Here is a 14,077-nt window from a genome sequence, read left to right as displayed (position 1 = left end):
GATAAAACTGAAGGAAAATGAGAAAAAATATAATAAATTGCATATTAACTGCGAATGGATGATAACGATGTTGATCACTGTCCTCTCTTCAGTATAATTAATGATTAATTAGGATGAGTTGTAGACATTCCGATGTGAACATTTTGAGAAATAACCGGTAATCGATTTGTCTCAGAATACAAATTTTAATTTGCTTTTTCATATTTGAAATTTCAGTCAAAATTAAACAGATTTTGGTAAAAGTTTACTTTAGTGCCCACCTCTGGCGATGAAATCCGAGGTGGGCGCTAAAGTAAACAGGAGCCCAGATTTTTCCTGTTTTCATGCCTCTGTCTCTGTTGTCAAATTTTTTCACAGTTTTTCGAGGATACTTTTGAAAAGTGTCCAATATTACTGTCAGAGACAGGTTGTCTCTGATTACTGTTCTCAGAATCTAGTTCAATCATATGATATTTTCGTACAAGAAAAAAATCATAACATATTCTCATCTTTGATATTTTCCTTGAGTATTAATAATAATAATTAATACTCAATGTTATTTAAATAAGGGGTTAGAGGTTAGTGATTTGGCCTCTAGGGAGCGTTTAGATTTTTGGATTCGCGAAAACGGCAGTGACGACAATAGGCTGAGGCAGCTGAAAGAAGAAAAACAAAAGTATTATCGTCTTCATCTTATGAGCATAGAATTTTTGTCTACATTGTTATGAAACGCTTGCGCATTCTGTGGAATCACAAAAATGGCGTCTGCTAAGTTTCTTGAGGAAGCTCTGAGTACAGACGTTGATGAATCTGTTGTAAGTGCTATTGTAGGCTCTCTAGAAACTCAGTTAGTTACTTCAGCACCTCATGTTTCGAGTCAAAGTGGTTCATCTATAGTGATTAATCATAATCATTTAAACAGTGGTATATCCAACGGTGGAACGGTTGTCCGACAGAAACTCGGTACTAGTGCCAACGATGATTCTATGGATGTGGTTTCTACAGACACAAATGATCAAGTGATTAATAATGCAATGCAAATGAGTAGTGGCCAAGTACAATCTGTTGGAGGCACAGTGACAACAAATTATATTCAACAAAATCCCAATTCTATAGACACTACAAATAAGTGTAATGAAGGTGTCAGGGTAGTTTATAGTCAAGGAAACCAAACAATATCTAGTGCTGGTGCCATTATGACGAACAGAGTTGCTGTGTCGGGGCAATCATTGCCCAATGGAACTATTGGCATCTCACCTCATCAGGTGCTTCAAACTTCCTCGAATATCCAGACTCTACAAAATAAACAACCTACCTTAGTGATAAAAACAAGTGGAGCCCCTGTTGGTACCCCTGGTTTAGTGACTGTGCCTATGAATGTTACTTCTTCAGTTCCACAGGCAAATAATGTAGGTAGCCCAAGCACTCAATCTCCAAATGTCTTATCGAATCTTCAGGTTGTTAATGTTCGACCGGGTGTTTCTACTGCACAGAAAGGACAACCAGCTCGTGTGGTGCTCAGTTCACCTCAAATTGTAGGGCCTCGGCCCGGACCTGCAGTAAGTGAGGAAAAAAGTTAGAATGGGAAGCTTCTCTATACTTTCCTTGCATTTGAAGGCAAGGTATAGACGTTCAGTTGTGTGCATGTATAGTTCCTTGTCCTAGTAGGTCTGATTGTTCTGCTTCTAGCATTGTTTACTGTTTTTAATTTGGGGCAATATCTTATTTATGTTTCTCAATGTATTGATTTCTGATTTAACAGTTTCGATGGAATCATTATTAGTCGTTCTTTTGGGGTAATAGAGTAGTCCAAACAATGTTTTAGTTATCATCTTTTTTTTATATTGTGAGGTAAAACATTTTGAAAGGCTATGATAGCTTTCATACAAGATTATGTACCAGTCAATTTCTAGTTGAGCTATATTCAGGTGTATAAATCTCGTAGAAATTTACCAAAGAGTAGAGTCATAGTTGTAATGAGTACTGTAATATAGAATTTCTCCATACCAAATTTCAGTCTGGATAATTGGAAGTTTATTCTGGGAACAAACATTGAACAGTTTGAGGTTAGATTTTCAGATACAAATGGTATTGTTTACCACATTCTCAAAGGATTTGACCAGTGGATTGCTTTATTGCTACAGTGGAATGTATGTGTAATCTTGCAACTCAAATATTATTTATTTGAACACATCCATCCCCTCTAATATACTTTCAAGAATACAATGTATGTTCATTGGAATCTGAAGTATATTTCAGTGTTATTAGAGAATGCTACTTCATCCCACATGTTTATGCTGGAGCTGAAAACTAACATTTATTTTCAAAATATTAAGTTTTCAATTATTTGCACTGGAGCTATGCACAAATCGGCATTTGACCTGATTCAGTGAAATTTTTCACCAACTCTTTGCACTGACTTGTATCCAGTTCTTACTTTTCTGCTTATGCTTCAAAAATCCAATTTTGAATCCAGAAATGCAAAATGTTTCATTATTGCAATTCAGTACTGCTTATTGCTTAAGCTTTTGAGTGTATTCAGTAATTATTTCATGCTCATTAGATTTCAGAATTTGAAACAGATCAATATATATGAGTATATCTTAGTAAACACATCATACTCATTTCAGTGAATGTAACACTAGGATTATGAGTGTTGGGGTTTATTTTTTACTCAGTTTATCTATAAACAGATTTTGTTCTATTCGTTTCGTAATTAGATTGTTTTCACTTTAAAACCTTTAATATTTAAGCATTTGTTTAATGCTTTCGGATGCTATTCATCTCTTAGTCAGTCGCTTTTCCCTGATTGTTACTCTTTTCGCTACTTCTTCACTCCAGTATCACTCCCTGCACCTAGAGTCTTCAATTGGACATTCGAACTATACAAATAAATAACTTGCTGCAGTTAAGTATCTTGTTAAATATTAAAAAAATTAAATACTTAGCTCTAAATCAGCAATCAGCCAAGGAAAAGGAATTGGTTTTTAAAAGATAGGAAAAAGCCATACAGCAACTGTGGTATTAACTTTTCGATTGTTGATATTTGGAAATTCAACATTTAGGGTTATTTTGTTCTTTGATATTGTCTCTAGTTGTTTTCATTATCTTAGTTTGCAAATCTTTCAGCCAGCGGAATAAATAACATATAAAGGAAAAAAGGCTCATAGACGATAAATTCCCTTATCACTCTTTAGGAGTTATTTTTCAAATTGCAAAGAGGTTTCTTGAGAGGATGAATTCATTTGATTTGAATTTTTTTCTTAGTCTTTTCTTTCAATTCAGGTTGAATGGTGTGTATTTTCTTACCCGGGGTTTTCTTTATCAACATGTTTGATAGATGTTTTGGTAGAGTTGGAAAATTTATCTTTATTTTTTGTTTTTCTTTGGAAAAAATTGGTAGTGAATATTTTCAGAGGTACTGAGCTGCTGGTATGAGAAATAATTAGAATTATTATTTATTATTATTTTGTGAAGTAGAGAAATTGCTTTCAACACTGAATACTGTCAAAAGCTACATTGTAATTTTTTTTAGCAAATTACACTGCAGTCATTCCATGGATTACAACCTGGCCAACAAGGACATTTACTGCTAAAGACTGAGAATGGGCAGTATCAGTTGCTCAGGGTGGGACCTGCCCCAGCTTCTGCCAATATTGCCGGAAATTCTACACCTGGTGGACAACCTGTCACTTTTCGCATGCAGACAGTTGCACAACCGGTGAGGACCTTTATTGGATTGTGAATTGCGTGCTTACATGGAAACTTTTAAAATTTGGCTAACATGTGCTCTTTTTCCCAAATTTTCATAATCATTCATAATGATATAAAAATTGAGAGATTTACTCTATTGAGCAAAGTTTACAGAATCATTCATTATCACTTCTCTCAATTTGAAGAATTGCTACAAATTCAAATGAAGTTAATACAGAATGCAATCTTAATTATAATGAAAAAAAAGTGTTGATTTTATCTGTTATTGTTATAAAAGGAGTTATCAAAACATATTGTTCCGTATGTTCATTTTCACACATTTTTTCCAGCAGGTCTTACATAAATTCGGGTAAAATTGAACCTGATTTTGACAGTATTTGTCGAATAGTCTATATCAAATTTTGTCAAGAGCGCCTTCTGAATTAAAACCAGGATACTTGAATAAATCCAGATATTTGAAATAAATTATTTTGCTTTTTGGCAACTCTATACGAGATTTCCCAGTTCAAAAATGAGAGATTTGTAACGATTTACAGGCAGCGACAACAACAGTAGCTACAACTCCTAACCAGCAGGCGCCTGGTACCATCACGGTGACCTCAACTGGACAAATCGCAGTGCAAACTGTACAAGTAAGTTTGTCATCTGAAACAATGGCCGCATTTTTCGACTAACCCATTTTTTTTTATAACAGAGAACGGCGAATGACAATACCAAAGAGAAATGTCGAAAGTTCCTAGCAAATCTACTGGAATTATCGAGTAGAGAGCCGAAAGCTGTTGAACGGAACGTTAGAACACTGATTCAGGAACTTATAGATATGAAGGTTGAACCAGAGGATTTTTGTGACAAACTAGAGAGGTTGCTAAATGCCTCTCCTCAGCCATGTCTTATAGGATTTCTGAAGGTAGGTTGATTCAAGAAACAGTTGCATGTGAAGGATTTTGTGGAAAAAAGTTAATATCTGCAAACTATTACTATACACCTCATAGAAGGGCTGTTGGGTGCTCAAAAAAATATCAAAAAATCTATTGCCTTCGTTACTATTCTGCTCATCACGGTTTTAAACAGATCTATTTATCTTGGTAGATGGCGTTCAAGTACGCATAAAGTTGCATGGTGTGCAGGACATTCATCTATTTGGAACCAATCGTTTTCTTCCAATCAGGCATCTCTTCCAATAAAAGTTGGCATTAAATTTTGAAGGATTTCTGAATAATCCCTTTCAATTGCCCTGTTAGTTCTCAGGAAATCTGCATAAACCCACGACAAATGAGGATTCGAAGTTTATAGGTTGTGCATGTTGCAATATCCATCTCTCTTCAGTGAGAACGTTATTGTCAGATACAAATTAAGAGCATAAACCATCGAATTCTGAATATTTTGTTGGTAAAATCTATCTCTTCTCCTTTCTAATAGTTATAACTTCGTATTTACTCGAGTTATGATGTAGGATTGTACCATTTTGAGATCTGCAGAAGTGGCGCATATTTTTGAAAAAGTTGGCCATTCAGAGAAGAGGAAATGTTCTTTTTGTGAATTAGCTATATCTAATATTAGGCTTGTTCGTAGAGTGGTTCACAACGGTTGTGAACTGTAAAGGGTGGGCAAAATTGGTGACACCTGAACTACAACTTTTTAACCCTACGAGATAGAGAAAAATGAATGTAGCATTCATGTCGTCTTTTTTCGAGAAACTAATAATGCCATCAACTGCATTTCTCCATCTTCTTTTGATTTTGAGTTATAGGCCAAAATTCAAATTTGGGTGATTTCAACTTTGGTCATTATCTTCGTTTCTGTTTGTGCTAGGATGTTGAAATGAAGACATTATACAGACACTTTTTTGGTAGCAATTCAGTGGCATTCTATGATTTTTTCCTACAGGTTTATTTGCTGAGCAATAACATAAATTTGTGTTTTTTCTTATGAAAACAGTAATTTAAAATGACTTAGAAAGAATCGCCATTTTTTTACCCTTTCAGAAATATATTATACATCACCCTCAGTCTTTCTAAGTCATTTTAAACTACTGTTTTCATAAGAAAAAATACATCTTTATGTTATAGCTCAGCAAATATACCTGTCGGACAAAATCATAGTACGCCACTGGATTGCTATCAAAAAAGTGTCTGTATAATGTTTTCGTTTCAACATCCTAGCTTAAACAGAAACGGAGATAACCAAAGTAAAAATTTTAATTTTGACCTATAACTCGAAAACAAAAGAAGATACAAGTAATGCAGTTGATGGCATTATTAGTTTCTCGAAAAAAGACGACCGTAATGTGCCATGCATTTTCCTCTATCTCGTTGGGTTGAAAAAGTTGTAATTTAGGTATCACCAATTTTGCCCACCCTGTACAGAGCAAGCGCAAATGGATTTTAGCTACCTTAAAATGGAATTGCGCTTGCTCTTTGCAGTTCACAACTGTTGCAAACCACTCTACGAACAAACCTATCATTGGAAGTTCGTCTTCCACGAAAAAAATCGACATTTCTTCAGTAGAATCATTTTAGAAGAAGCTCAAATAGGTTGATTTCGTTTATTTAAATTACTTCACAGTGTGCTAATTTTGTAATGAGAGTTGTTTGTTTACATCGAGAAACAGAAAATATTTTTAGTGTTTTATTCTGGTGCTTATAAATCCTCTGGATCGAAGGCATTGTATTGAATACACCGATCTTCTGCTCCACTTGAAGCTAGATCTACTTTTAATCTTGTTTTCAAGCTTTTATTTTCACACTTTTGGTTGATGGAATTTCATCTACCAGTTTTAATTTCATAATGCTATGGTTATTAAGCGTACTAAAAACTCTTGATTTTATATTTACATTGGTGGCTTATATCACGGAAATGTTTTCCTCATTTTTTCACAGAAAAGTTTACCATTACTGCGGCATTCTCTGGCTACAAAAGAATTATCGATAGAAGGTATTCGGCCCCCGCCATCAAACTTGGTGTACTCCGTGAGTAATGCAACGGGAACGGTCCAGACCCAAATTCGACCTGGCATTGCATCTAATCCAGTAAGAATAGTCGCTCCTGGTACGACAGTGGTCCGCGGAGCGAACCAAGTTCTACAGCCGCGGTTGGTTACTCCGATTAGAGGTCAAACTGCCACAAGGATGGTTACTGCCATAAGACAGCCGTCTGCATCCAATAACGTCATAGTGACGAACTCTCAACCACCCGCTCTTCATCCCGTGTATCCGAATAATGCACAACTCAGGCCAGCTGTAGTCAGGCAGCCTCTACAAAAAATCGGTGAGTTTGGAATTCTTACGAAAATGTTGAAGTTTATTTTCTTCTTTTTACTCATTTTCTTTAGCCTAATTTTATTTCATCAAATTTTCAAGAGTTCTATGTATTTATTCCAACCAAAAGTGTCACAGTTGAAATGAATCGTCAGTCAATAAGCGTTTTTCATTTTGCCTAGGTGTTTCCACAATCAGACAGCCGATAACTGTTCGTACTGCCGTACCTGCGAATAAGATGCAGGGCATAAAACCATCAGTGCCTTCCATGAGTTCACGACCTACGACGAAAGATAAGGAAAAAAATTCATTTTCAACGTATGCCGGAGATGATGATATCAATGATGTAGCTGCTATGGGTGGCGTGAATTTGGCCGAAGAAACTCAAAAAATATTAGGTATGTAAGCGTTGATGCATAGATCAAATCAAGTGAACGTAGTTAATATTTGTTCAGAGATGAGATATTCTTGTAAATTGAGAGATTAAGATTGAAATATTCTTAATGTTCAATCATGTAATTCTCCTAATATTAATTTTTTTTATCGTAGGTTCAACAGAATTCGTTGGAACCCAGATAAGATCCTGCAAAGAAGAGCTCATGTGCTCGATGGGTCCTTTGCAGCAGAAAATCAAGCAAGTGATGATGAGACACGGCTTGGAAGAACCAAATACCGATGTGGCGGCCTGCATTTCGCACGCGGCGCAAGAAAAGTTGAAAAACCTGTTGGAAAAATTGGCCATCGTATCAGAGCATCGAGCAGATATCATCAAAACTGAAAGGAGGTATGAAGCCTCGAATGACATAAAAGGTAAGAATTGCCAAGATATCTTGGATTAATTTAGGTACACTGCTCAACAAAATTGATGGGGATCACATATAGGGTGAGTCTTTGACTTGTACAAATATTTTAACACTAGATTCTTGAAGTCGAAAGAAACACTTTTTTCCTTTACCATTTTTCGGAATCGGCATGGTTTAAAAAATACAGGCTGTTGAAAAACCATGAAGAATGTTATTTTTAGTTCTGGAAATTGATATTGAATGGAAGGAATTTGGGAACATAGTTTTTCATTTATCTGATTTCTCTTTCGAACACAAGATATGACCCACGTCTACCAGTTTTCTCATTAAGACCATTACGTACCATAAAAATACCAGAAATTCAAAGAACCCAATTCTTGAAACTAAGTTGGACGCTATCTAATAAATATTTTAACGTTTTGTAAAGTAAAATAATTCTTCATATTTTCTCCTATACTGCGCCACTGAGTAATTTGATGTTCAAAAATTAAAATGTAATTGTGAAATTTGAAAAATTAGGTAGTTTGGCTGCATACAACTCTGTTTGAAGGATCCACAAATCTGCAGTGTCACAGATTTAGCTAGTTATTTTGGAGGTAATTTTGTTTCTTCAGGGGTGACAGAGCTCATTATGGAAACTAATAATGGTTATATCTTTTTATCAGGGCCGAATCGGAAAAAATGATATAGGAAAAAGTGTTTCTTTTGACCTCAAGAATCTACTGTTAAAATATTTGTACGAGTCGAAGACTCGCGCTGTATAAAGTCGTGGCTTTTGTTAAGTTACCTGAACATCTCTCGCACAGGTGGTCTTTTAGAGAAAACTGGTATATTTTAAGTTATTTTTATCATATTATTTTTTTATTTTATCAAGTTCTTGCCCTCTGAAATTGATTAATTGTGGTTTTTTTCTTGTTTGAATGCATGCATTCGATTTCAATTGGGCATAACTGAAGAAATTATGCATAAATCATACTGAGAAGATGTTTGGCTCTTCTGCAACTTGATCAAATCACACGATGTATACAGGAAAGGGTTTTCCCAGCGGGAAGTATCCCAGCGGTTGAATTTTTCACATTGAGTGTTGTAAGGCGGGCTTGGAATAGGTTCATCTGAAGCAACTTGGTAGTGGCAGTCGGAGGAGGTCAGTAGCGAAGTACCACAGCTTCTCAAGATCGTCGTTTGATCATCAATGCTAGGAGGAATCCCACACATCCGGCTTCTCGGCCTTATAGATCACTGAGGGTTGCAACAGAAGTTCTAATTGTTAATCAGACGGTAAGAAGCTGACTTCACGTTCGTGGTTCAAGAGCACGAAGGCGGACACAGCATCACAGTTTGCATAGGGAGCACAGAGTGTTAATGGGTCGAGGACAACCGCAATTGGACAGTTGAAGATTGGAATCTGTGTTAATTTACAGATTATTCCAGATTTAATTTGATCAACTGCTTTGGAAATAGGTTCCATATGTATATGGGGTGGCATGTGTTTGAACCGACGCACAGAGTTGTTTGTTTTGCAGAACGCTAATATGACCGGCCAAAGATGTCATGATATGATAATGGGGGGCTACTGAATTCGCCGCTAGATGTGCTAGTGTAGCGTAAGGTCCACATCATAGACTTAACTATAATATTAATATTAAGTTTATGGTCTTCTTATATCTATAATACTATAATACATATTACGTGTTTTATGCTATATATGAAGTGAAGCCAAATCGTTGTCAGAAAGGGACTTGCACACATGAGCGAACTAAAAATTGAAAAATGACGAACAAGATCTTGATGAGCAACCAAATATTTCTATATTCAATTTCTTCAATATTATGATCTGTGAAATGGCAAGTCCCCGACATCGTAGACAAACAAATCTTGCATTAGTTTGTCTATGTTTAGGACCTCACTCTACAGAGGCGCCAACTGGTGAGCACAAAAACGGTAGCCCTCATTGGACCGAAATAATCGTAGTCAACTGATTATTGAAGCGCTATTGAAAGGATGGACTGGCCAGTTCGCTGTCCAGACATGAATTGCATAGAGCATGTCTGGGCAGAGGTGTTTAGACAACTCTTCTCTCTAGAGAAACAGATCAACAATCTGGAGCAGCTTTTTTAAAGCTTTACTGGATATTCGTACCAAGTTGTCCCAAAATTTCATAAATTGTCTCATCGAAAGTTCATTCATTCATTGCTGTATCCCATTACCGAGAATAAATCTACAAAAAGACTCAAAAAAAAAAGGAACCATCGGTGCGATCAGACTTATAATTTCTTAAGGCTAATTGCGACTGTGTGCCCTCTCCTGTGACTGAAGAGACCCAACCGTGACCTACAGATCCTTGCAACCCCAGGCATGGATACCAACCACCGTCACTGGCCGCCGCTGAATTCTTCTCGAGTCTCCATTATAACTGTGGACCAAAGACTTCCACTGTGATCTGTCTAACACTATTTGTTCCCAGTAGTTATGATTGGCATTAACTGATTTTAGGGATTGATGCAGTATATCCTTAAACCGCTTATACTGGCCTCCTGGTTTCCGAGGTCCCTCTGTGAATTCGCCATACAGAGCTATTTTGGGGAGTCTTGTGTCTTGCATCCTTAGAATGTGGCCGCTCCACCTGAGTCGGGCCCTCGTTACTTGAGTCTAAATTGTTGTACAACTCGCGCGTTGCAAGACTTCTGCATTCGAAACTTTGTGGAACCATCGGATGTGCATTATCTGTCTTAGATTACGTTGTTGCGTTTGTTCAAGCTGTTTAATATGTCGCCTGTAGGGCGTCCAGCTTACGCTTCCGTAAAGAAGCGTTGGGAGGACGACTGCTTTGTAAACAGCTCTCTTGGTCTTCAGACTGAGGTCGTGATTTTAAAATACTCTGTCCTTTAGCTTCCAGAATGCCCGTGATGCCGAATCGATACGGTTGTGTATTTCCGTGTCTAGGTTAGCCCTAGTATTTATGAAGCTTCCCAAGTACTTGAACTGCTCTACCTGTTCTAGAGTTTCATCCTCCAGGCTGATATCTGTTTGAAGGCTTTCTGGCGGACTTACCAGGATTTTGGTTTTGTCGATATTGAGTCTAAGGCCTAAAGCTTCGTATATATGTTTATAGGTGTCCAACATTATCTGTAGATCCTCTGAGCTGCTAGCAATAAGTGGGCAGTCGTCAGAATATTGAAGTTCCGTGATAAACTTGTACAGGTTTTTGCTCGAAAGTATGCCTTGAGACAAGCTCATGGGGGACTAAGCAATTTTTACCGAAATTTTCAATCTTCTCTTCATTTAATTCTTTCTCTATGAAACTCCTCATTCTTTTCTGAAAAAACAAGAATATCCATTAAACTCAGGTCTTGAAACGAATATTCCTGAAATAAATTGATGGAGGAAGATCAATGAGCCTTATCAGTTGTTGAGCAGTGTATTTACCTGGTTCAATACTTCATCCCATTTCAGTCTTCAATGTAGAACAACAGGATATAGCTCCTTTCAGGAATCCTTCCTATTATACGTGACTGACTTCATATGAAATTTTATTTTTTCTAGGACAATTGAAGTTTCTGGAAGAAGTCGATAGGGCGGAAAGGAAAAGGCACGAAGAATTAGAGAGAGAAATGCTCTTGAGAGCAGCGAAGAGCCGATCAAAAACGGAGGATCCCGAACAGGCGAAATTGAAAGCCAAAGCGAAAGAGATGCAAAGGGTCGAAATGGAGGAAATGAGGCAGAGGGAGGCTAACGCTACTGCCCTAAAAGCGATAGGTCCAAGGAAAAAACCCAGACTGGATACAGATTCCCAACAGAACGGACTGCAGGTATGTCTTCCAAATTTATATGGAAAAAATACAGGGTGACGCGATGATCCGTATATTTAATAAAGAAATTATCACAATTTTGAGGTGAAAATTTGCATGTTGGGGTTTTTGACAACGAAACTTTTCCCTTAGACCTCTGTTGTAGGCTATTTTGCGGTATACTCAGAAGTTCATTGTTGAAATCTCCAGTTTGCAAATTTTCAGCACAAAATTATGACAAACTTTCCATCACGGTGAATCGGCTCAAAATTGAGTAAATTTTCTCACTAATTCGTTTTTTATTGTAGAACAACTTGAACGGTGGCAGTAACTTCAGGGCTGGACAACCGTTAAGGCAGAGAATGAAAAAGATCGCATTGAGAGACGTACAATTTCTATTCGAAACCGAGAAAGAACTGTGTAGAAGTAAGTTACTCTTCAAGTCGTATCTCAAGTGATGTCGGCTCTACAACTTTGCGATGTTGAAGAACATTAAAAACCTTTGGAAAATCAGATTTGTCCGGACAACGGGACGACTTCCAGAGCATGATTTTGGATCCTCACCGTATTTCCCTCACGTCGAATTCGAAATTCGGGTCATCCAAATATCGTGCTCATCAAAAACTTACGTAGATGTCATTTTGAGGATTTCGTCGTGCAGTTTGAAAGCCGAAAAAACAACCGGATTTCGTTAGAAACCAGTTTTTTTTTTTTTGTTTTGTTATGAAACGTCTCAAATTCTAAATATGAACAGTTCCATAGCCATCCTCAGTACTTGGAAACTATGTTCTCGGAAATTAACTATAAGTCACTCAATCTGTGTTGTTCCGATGATCAGCTAGAAATATTGTGAGGAAACATTTCACCGACATTTCAATATGAGGAATTGAGTAGATGCGTATAGCATTGTCACTTTATTTTTGATACCATTTTTGCTATAATTGATTTGTGTTTGAAATGTTGCGTAGGAGCATTCGACGATATTTCAACCAGCTGTGTATTCCTGAAAGAAAAATTCGGCAATTGCTTTCTGAACCACTTTTTCGAAATTTTAACAATGGTCATTTTTCCCGAAGTAAATACAGGTGTCCCACCGGTACTGCCTATTTGAAGTTTACGGAGAGCTACATTTTGAATCAGTGTGAAATTTTGTACAAGGAAATGAGGCAAATGGAGTTTTTTTTTAGATTCCAAGGTATCAACTAGCTAATTTGACGAATGTATTTTCAAATTTATTAATTTCGTTTAGCTATGTTGAGTATCTTTCTAGTTATTCACCGTTTTCTGAAAACAATGACCGCTTCATCATTAGGGGCCCAATTCATAACCTCAGATCTATTTCATGAAATTGGTTACATTGTAGGTGGCATTGGTTTCTACAGGAGGCTCAAATTGTCCAACTGTCAAAGTTGGATTTCAGGAAAAAGCAATAAGTAGATTTTTTTAAAATTCAAACAGTATGTTTTAAACCTGGATTTCAATGTCTCTTTCTTTTTTGTTCCTAATTGAAACAAGGTGTTGAAACATTGGAAAAATCGGCTTATTGTCCTTTTCTGAAATCCAAGTTCGAAAATTTAATTTGAACCTAATGTCACCTATAAAAAAACATTAATATCATCAAGAGGAAAGTTAATCTTATATCTTCGTACAAAATTTCAAATAGATCCAAAATATTTTCCCCCATAATCTTCTAATGGGAACCTAGTATAACTGGAAAAGGTTCCATAAGGTAGAAAATTGAATTTGGGATTAAAGTCATGTTGTCGCAATTATCATTATTTAATATTTTCATAATTTTTTGCCAATTCACAAAGTAGGGGGTACATTTGTGATGAAAAAATTGATGAAGTTTATCGTTCGACTAATTGTTATTTATCCAGGGTAGCTTTAATTTAAGTGCAGAACGATAGAGCCAAAGTTTTCAATGATTGAAGAATCATTGTAGCAAAAAAGGGTTACACAAGATTGTCAACAATAACGGGAAACATTATTTTTACACAAATTTTTATATTTTTTTACTTAATTATATGTTTCACTTTCTATTATTCCTAATCTCCAACCCAATTCTCTACCTTTTGTCTTCATGCCCTCAAAAAGAATGAATGTTTAATCAATGTATTTCTTCAGAATGAATAATTCATTAAATATTTTTAAAATCTGACATTATGATAACGACTTAAATTTGGGATGAAAAATTAAAAACTCAATTAGCTTACCATGAGGGGGAAGCCTAACTGAGCGAGTACTTGGAATTGTTGAAATTCAGGATTCTTTGCGTTTAACCGTTATTTTCTTGTTATTATGGGGGCCATCGATGACAAAGTATATGTTTATCTCTTCTGTTATTTTTAATTTCTTATACGTAAATCTATACCTTGTAAATTGTATTTTAAAAGATGTGCGATAGGTTCATTTTGAGAGGCTGAAAATTTTGTGTACTTTAGTACGAGAATTATTGAATTATTCGATGTATATAATGTTGTTTGTATATATTAAATAGAATGTATATATGTATATAATTGTATTGCTATTAATT

General features: G+C 36.1%; 1 protein-coding gene across 3 annotated transcripts; it reads left to right on the top strand.

Annotated features, from left to right (window-relative positions):
* The first annotated feature begins 712 nt into the window (after window positions 1-712).
* Window positions 713-12,884, top strand: LOC123313912 (transcription initiation factor TFIID subunit 4). Of its 3 annotated transcripts, XM_044899029.1 has the most exons (10): window positions 713-1,388; window positions 1,437-1,538; window positions 3,515-3,700; window positions 4,230-4,325; window positions 4,388-4,600; window positions 6,573-6,960; window positions 7,133-7,348; window positions 7,500-7,760; window positions 11,297-11,562; window positions 11,850-12,884. In XM_044899029.1, the coding sequence occupies exons 1-10, from the start codon at window positions 738-740 to the stop codon at window positions 11,997-11,999; spliced, it is 2,529 nt and encodes an 842-aa protein (XP_044754964.1). In that variant the 5' UTR covers window positions 713-737; the 3' UTR covers window positions 12,000-12,884. The 3 variants fall into 3 exon arrangements, with proteins under 3 accessions (XP_044754964.1, XP_044754967.1, XP_044754956.1); XM_044899032.1 differs by lacking the exon at window positions 1,437-1,538; XM_044899021.1 differs by having other exon boundaries at window positions 713-1,538.
* Window positions 12,885-14,077: the final 1,193 nt, after the last annotated feature.

The sequence above is a fragment of the Coccinella septempunctata genome, chromosome 1 (assembly GCF_907165205.1).
Source record: "Coccinella septempunctata chromosome 1, icCocSept1.1, whole genome shotgun sequence".
Classification (NCBI taxonomy): Eukaryota; Metazoa; Arthropoda; class Insecta; order Coleoptera; family Coccinellidae; genus Coccinella; species Coccinella septempunctata.
Note: the sequence above shows the minus strand (reverse complement) of the source record. Positions and strands in the feature narration are given on the sequence as shown.